Source organism: Cebus imitator, unplaced genomic scaffold (assembly GCF_001604975.1).
Source record: "Cebus imitator isolate Cc_AM_T3 unplaced genomic scaffold, Cebus_imitator-1.0 Scaffold140, whole genome shotgun sequence".
Lineage (NCBI taxonomy): Eukaryota > Metazoa > Chordata > Mammalia > Primates > Cebidae > Cebus > Cebus imitator.
Genome location: NW_016107455.1, coordinates 3,227,636 through 3,235,000, shown reverse-complemented (window position 1 = coordinate 3,235,000; position 7,365 = coordinate 3,227,636). Strand labels below are relative to the sequence as shown.

Sequence of the window (7,365 nt, the reverse complement as noted above, 5' to 3'; positions counted from 1 at the left end):
AAATCCTCTTTTAAAGATTATTCTCCAGGACAATTTAATATTGTCCTCAAGTAGTTCTTAAATTCCAGGAAAGTATTTGTGACTTTGCAAAGCATCTAGTCAAGTTTGCAACTAACACTAAAGGAAGTAGGACATCCATCTTATATTTTACTAAATTTTCCTTTTAGGGAGGTGGAGATGCTTTCTGGCCCCATCGAGGTTATCCCTGTCCCAGGCCTTACATAATTCCTGCTGTCGGAAAAAATCCACTTCACCTAAGAAAATTATTTCTGATGTTACTTTTTGTGATGAAAATGCAAAAGAGCCTGAAAATGCAGTTGACAAGCGCTTCTCTTCAGAACAGCAGGCTTCCATCTTGCATGTGTTGAATACAGCATCTACTGAAGAACTTGAAGCTTTCAGATTGCTTCGTGGAAGAAGATCCATCAATATCATAAAGCACAGACAAAACTTTGGGCCATTTCAGAATTTGGAGAGTTTAATGAATGTACCCTTGTTTCAGTATAAAAGTACAGTTCAAGTTTGTAACTCCATACTTTATTCAAAGACTGGAGGGGATAAAAGAAAGTTACCAGAAAACCGGTTCTTGAGAAAACTCCTCAAACCAGACATAGAAAGAGAAAGACTTAAGGTATATTCTTCATGTCCTCTATACTGCCTAATATTTGAGAACCTACTCTGGAAAGCACTCTTCTGGGCATTGGGAAGGTTCTTCAGGTTTAGTTGGCAAGTATATGATTACTACCAAATAGTGAGATGTACAGATAGTGAATTGGCAGTTGAGAGGAGAGAAAACAGTGGGCTGTGACTGTTGTGGAAAGTTTACTAGAAGAACTCAATTTGGATCTTAAAGGAGAGATCCTTTGGCTGGAAGAGGGGGTCATTCTAGGTAGAAAGAACAGTTGATGTTGAGAAGTAGGTTTATGCAAGGCTTATTTAAGAGGAGTGTCATAGAGATACTAGGTTGTGTCTAAAGGTGATGTTAGGATTAATGAGAAGTTAAGGAGCCAAGATGGGTTATGGCCAGGGAGTGACTTTAGAACATTATACCAGTCTTTCTGGCAGGATTTAAAATTATTTTATGTTCCTTTCCTCCTTTAAAAAGTATTCTATCTTGAATCACATGTCTATAGGTAAGATTAAAAAAAGAAAAACATTCTAGGGCTGGGCTCATGCCTATAATCCTAGCACTTTGGGAGGCCGAGGCGGGCAGGTCATGAGGTCAAGGGATTTAGACCATCCTGGCCAACATGGTGAAACCTATCTCTACTAAAAATACAAAAATTAGCTGGGCGTGGTGGCTTCCGCCTGTAGTCTCAGCTACTCAGGAGGCTGAGGCAGGAGAGTCGCTTGAACCCAGGAGACGGAGGTTGCAGTGAGCTGAGATCGTGCCACAGCACTCCAGCCTGGGTAAGAGTGAGACTCTGTCTCAAAAAAAAAAAGAAGAAAAGAAAAAGATATAGCACATATACACAGAATACTGCACAGTTTCAGAGGACTGGCAGATTCAAGTCCACTCATGGACTCCAGGTAGAACTGCTGCAATTGATCTGGAACATATTTCAACCAAATTTTTCAGGGAGGATTCTCATCCAGATTCATGGCAAAAAGTGTTTATACCCAGATTATAGTGGAGTTGCATCTTATTTAGGGGGCTAGATTCTAAAGTCAGTTTGTATGGAGACATAAGTCATGCAGTAAAATCCTTTAAGAAAAAATTGGTTGCTAATGCAGTATAGCTAATCTGCAGGAACAAAAAAAAAAAAATTGGTTGCCCATGAAGTACTGTGTGTAGTCTGGTTCAGTAATGCTTATGCACACTAAAACTTGAGAGGCACGGAGCTAAAGAAAAGAACCAAAAGGAAGTCTGTATTTTGGGCATCTAAACTATTTTGTCATAAGATATTTATCCAGTCCTTAGCAACGAAAGGGAGATGGGTATAGAACTAATTGTTCCTGTTTATTTGCCTCAGTATCTATAGAACATAGTAGTTTGTAAATATATTTAAGTGAGCCATGTTGGAGAAAGGTGATATAGCATTGTGCTCCATCATCAGCCCAGACCTGATAGGGAGCAAAATCTATGTATTCAACTACTTATTATGTATTTCCCTTTTGAAGCCCTACAGGCAACCCAAACTTAATACATTAAAAACAAACCAAAACATTTCTTCCTGCCTTCTCTAGGTCACGTGAGTCCTATCTTCACCATGATTAATGATGCCATTCAGTCACTGATGTAAAACTGGAATTATCCTAGACTCCTCTTTCAACCTATGTATTAATTCTGCTCCCACTATCTGTTTCTTTTCCTTCTGTCATTGTCTTCCATTCTTAATACTTTGTTATGTTTAACAGGTACCTAACACAGATCCCTACCGTTAGTCTAGTTCCCTCCAGCCCATCTTTTACACCATCAGTGATTTTTCTGAAATACTAATCTTATGTTATTCCTTAAAATTCTGGGGTTTTTTAGTGGCACCTGTAGCCCTCAGGATAAAGCAAGTTACTTACCTTTACAGACACCTGCCTAGTCCTCTGCCCTTTTCCCAGTCTTTATTCCACTGCCGGAGTGTGAGATGTCAAGCAGCCTATCTTTCCAGACATCTGGGTGAAATAACTTCCCGTTTACTGTCTCATTCTCCTAGTCCTCCAGTAAACCTTCCCTGACTACTTCTCTCTACAAGTTTTATGGTGGCATTTCTTATAATGTACAGTTACGTTTGTTGTTTCCTTGTATCTAGTACAAACCCTGGCTACACTTGAATATTTGAATGCCTACTTTGGGCTAGGTGCTGAGAATGAGTATACGTTCTTTATCTATAAACTGACTGCTGCTGGTTACCTTTTAATAATAATTACTCCTTAATGGCTCATGCCTGAAATCCTACCACTATGGGAGGTCGAGGCAGATGGATCACTTGAGGTCAGAAGTTCGAGACCAGCCTGCCAACATGGTGAAACCCCGTCTCTACTAAATATACAAATATTAGCCTGACGTGGTGGCGAGTTCTTGTAATCCCAGCTACTCCAGAGGCTCAGGCAGAAGGATCATTTGAATCCGGGAAGTGGATGTTGCAGTGAGCCGAGATTGCGCCACTGCACTCCAGCCTGGGTGACAGAGTGAGACGCCATCTTGAACAAACAGAATAATAATAATAATAATAATAATAATAATTACTCCTGCATTTAATAATTCTCAATTAATAGACTATAAATAAGTATATATTACAAAAACTAGTCACTCTGAATTTGTAGATTAAGTTTTTTATCTGTAAAATCTTTACAATTCTAATTAAACCAGTCTTTTCTTTTAGGCAGCTAATAGTATCGTATCTATTGTTTTTGGTACTCGAAGAATTGCCTGGGCTCACCTTGATCGTAAATTGACAGTGCTGGACTGGCAGCAAAATGATCGTTGGAGATTAATGAAGGAAACTACATACTCATCATCCGTCTATTTAGAAGAGGTAAGGCAGTTGCATCTCCGGATTCCTACCTCCTTGTGTAGTTTAATCTTCTGGTCTCAAAAGGAATGTAATAAAATAGTAAAGATGGGTTTTCTTCTGTTCCTATTATGTTTTCTATCACCTTTGATTTTTAAAAATTCAGGCTTTAGTTAGCTCAAGAAGTGCCTTATGCTTGAAGCCAGAAGGCGGAGGTTGCAGTGAGCCGAGATCACGCCATTGCACTTCAGCCTGGTGCCTGGTGAAAGAGTGAGACTATGTCTAAAAAAAAAAAAAGAGAGAAAGAAATGCCTTATGTATCAAAGGCAGACACTGAGAAAATCAATGGTATTCCATTCTGAATGTTATAGAACATTATCACTGTCTTTTATTTATAAAGCTTATTTCTCAAAATGCCATCACATTGTCTCATTTGAGTTTTCAAAACCTTGTGAAATGGACGGGAATAATCACCTGGATTATACATATAAAATCTGTGGTTTAGTCAAGCATCGGATGTGATTAGTCAGTTGCAGAGGTGATTGATTCCTGCCTAGTTATTCTAACCCTATGCCCTATCCCAGAAAATTTTTGTAGGTTAATAAAACAATTGTAAGTTGTGTAATCTTAAAGCCAATACAGATTTTAGAAATTATGAAGTCCGTTGTACAGATCAAGAAACTGGTACTTAGGAGGACTAAACAGTTTAGCTTAGCTATTGTTCTGATAGAACCATGAACAGAACCAGACTGCTGCTCATAAATGCCTTTTCAATCATTTCAAAATTGTCAATAGCAATATAGTATAAGTTAACTAAGTGGGACAGAGAGGGGTCTAAACATAAAATGTAATGAATTATTTCTGCTCCTTTGTCTTTTTTTTAAAAGATTTCTTCAATCATTTCAAAGATGCCTAAAGCAGATTTCTATGTTCTGGAAAAAAGAGCACTTTCCATTCAAAACTCATCTCTGTTTCCTATACTTTTACATTTTCAAATCATGGAAGCCATGCTATATGCCTTATTAAATAAAACTTTTGCCCAGGATGGGCAGCATCAGGTGCTGAGCATGAATCGAAACGCAGTGGGGAAGCATTTTGAACTGATGATTGGTGACTTCAGGACTAGTGGAAAAGAACTAGTGAAGCAGTTCCTCTCCGATTCTGTACTGAAGGCGGATCCTCGGGTGTTCTTCCCATCAGATAAAATAGTCCACTACAGACAGATGTTTTTATCTAGTGAATCACAAAGAGTAGAAGAGCTTTATGATTCATTATTACAAGCTGTTGCCTTCTATGAATTAGCAGTGTTTGACTCTGAGCCTTAGAATTCTGAGGTTAATGTGCTAAAGTCATATTAATGTATAATTATTAGCTCTAATGTAAAACCAACTGTTTTGAACATACATGTTACTGGAAAAGAACATATTTTGAGTGTATTTTAGATGTTGAAATTCTGATTTTCAGCTACTAAATTGTCTACACAATAAGCCAAGACCAAATCAATAAACATTTTATGAGATTCTGTGCCTTTCAGGTTTATGTGTTAAAAATTAAGGTGGGGCTGGGCGCAGTGGCTTATGCCTATAATCCCAGCACTCTGGGAGGCTGAGTCAGGATCGCTTGTGCCCAGGAGCTCGAGAGCAGCCTGGGCAACATAGCAAGACCACAATAATATTTAAAAAAATTTTCATTAAAGAAACAGTAAGATGCCAAATAGACAAAACAAGAAACAAACATATCTCCCTTTAAAGGCAACTACTATCTATACTAAGCATTTGCATGATCATATTGTTAAAATAGAGAATAATGATTTTCCTAGGTGGTGCTTATTATGAAAATAAAGATAACTGATAACACAGCTTATAGAATCCTCCTCTCTTATTCTCTAAGTAGAATGTGGGTTGCCACACTGCCTCCAAAAGCTGATTTTCTTTTTTTGAGGCAGGGTCTCACTCTCACCCAAGCTAGAGTACAGTGATACAATCACAGTTCACTGCAGCACCTCCTGGGCTCAAGCAATCCTCCTGCCTCTATCTCTTGAATAGTTAGAACTACAGGCACATGTCATCATACCCAGCTAATTTATTTTTTGTAGAGATGGAGGTCTCACCTTGTTGCCCAGGCTGGGCTCAAATTCCCGGCCTTAAGTAATCCTCCTGCCTCAGCCTCTGAAAGTACCAGGATTACTGGCGTGAGCCACCATACCCGGCCCCAAAAGGTGACTTTCATCAGCTCAAATCTATTAGCCAAAAACAAACAAGTTTTGTCTAATAGGCTCTTTCCTATTTTTTTTTTTTTTTTGTTTTTTTTGAGACCTAGTCTCACTCTGTTGCCCAGGCTGAAGTGCAGTGATGCAATCTCGGCTCACTGCAACCTCCGACTACCAGGTTCAAGCGATTCTTCTGCCTCAGCCTCCTGAGTAGCTGGGACTACAGGTGTGCGCCACCACACCTGGCTGATTTTTCTATTTTTAGTGGAGATGCGGTCTCACCATAGTGGCCAGGCTAGTCTCAAACTCCTGACTTCATAATCCTCCGGCCTTGGCCTCCCAAAATGCTGGGATTACAGGCGTGAGCCACATGCCCGGCAGGCTCATTTTTTAACTTTGTAATATTTTAACTTGACAGACCATCTATTGATGTCCATTTTACCACTGTTTACCTTAGCTGAGGCCCTCAATGTATCTTCTTTATGAACCTAAGCCTCGAGTCTCTTTTTTTTGAGATGGAGTCTCGCTGTGTCACCAGGCTGGAGTGCAGTGGCACAATCTAGACTCACTGCAACCTCCGCCTCCTAGGTTCAAATGATTCTCCTGCCTCAGCCTCCCAAGTCGTTGGGACTACAAGTATGTACCATGCCCAACTAATTTTTGTATTTTTAGTAGAGACGGGGTTTTACCATGTTGGCCAGGATGGTCTCTATCTCTTGACCTCGTGATTCATCTGCCTGGGCCTCCCAAAGTGCTGGGATTACAGGTGTGAGCCACCGTAAATCTCTTTGGTGTCAAATTATTAAATCTCAGTGGTACCTGTCTTTAGTGCCAGCTACTTGGGAGGCTGAGGGGGGAGCATCACTTCAGCCCCGGAGTTTGAAGTCAGCCTTGACAACATAGCAAGGCCCCATCTCTTACAAAAATGTTTTCACTGTCTATTGACATGACAGTGCTCCATAAATTCCTTAACTTTCCAAGGGAAAAAAAAAAAAAAAAAAAAAAAAAGTATTAAATATTTTCTATAACATGAACATTTTCTATAATCCAAAAGTGAAATATACTTGTTCAAAAATATTTCAAATAATCTGAAACATAAAGCAAGAAGTGGAAGTCCTCCCTTCTCTAGCACCTCCAGCTCCCTAGAGTTGGTGTACACTCTAGACCTGTTGCCATGCACAAATAAAGCATCTCTACATTTACATGTCATTGTGTACCTAAACATCTCCACTTTGGAGATGCAGATACCTCAAACTATGCATGTCCAAAAAGCAAATCATTCTCATTCCATCCAAACCATCTTTGCCATTGTTTTCTATTTTGATAAATGGTTTCTCAAACTACCTAGTTGTTCATAACAAACATGGCGTTATCACAAAAGTGAATCTAAATCTTACAGGAATTTACCATTATTAAGAATGAAAAGGCTGGGTGCAGTGGCTCACACCTATCATCCCAATGCTTTGGGAGGCCAAGGAAGGAGGATCATTTGAGCTCAGGAGTTTGAAGCTATGGTGAACTATGATTGTGCCACTGTACTTCAGCCTGGGCAACAAGAGTGAGACCTCTTTAAAAAAAAAAAAAAAGAGGCCGGGCGCGGTGGCTCAAGCCTGTAATCCCAGCACTTTGGGAGGCCGAGGCGGGTGGATCACGAGGTCAAGAGATCGAGACCATCCTGGTCAACATGGTGAAACCCCGTCTCTACTAAAA

The 7,365-nt window shown here is 39.7% G+C and overlaps 1 protein-coding gene across 1 annotated transcript in view; it reads left to right on the top strand.

The window, feature by feature from the left end:
• The window catches only part of TEFM (transcription elongation factor, mitochondrial), a 7,237-nt gene extending 2,269 nt beyond the window's left edge, over positions 1 to 4,968 (top strand). The window contains exons 2-4 of the mRNA XM_017542066.2: positions 168 to 631; positions 3,318 to 3,470; positions 4,334 to 4,968. Coding sequence (XP_017397555.1) covers positions 168 to 631; positions 3,318 to 3,470; positions 4,334 to 4,771 — 1,055 coding nt within the window. The 3' untranslated portion in view covers positions 4,772 to 4,968. The remainder of the gene's footprint in view (positions 1 to 167; positions 632 to 3,317; positions 3,471 to 4,333) is intronic.
• The last annotated feature ends 2,397 nt before the right edge of the window (positions 4,969 to 7,365 follow it).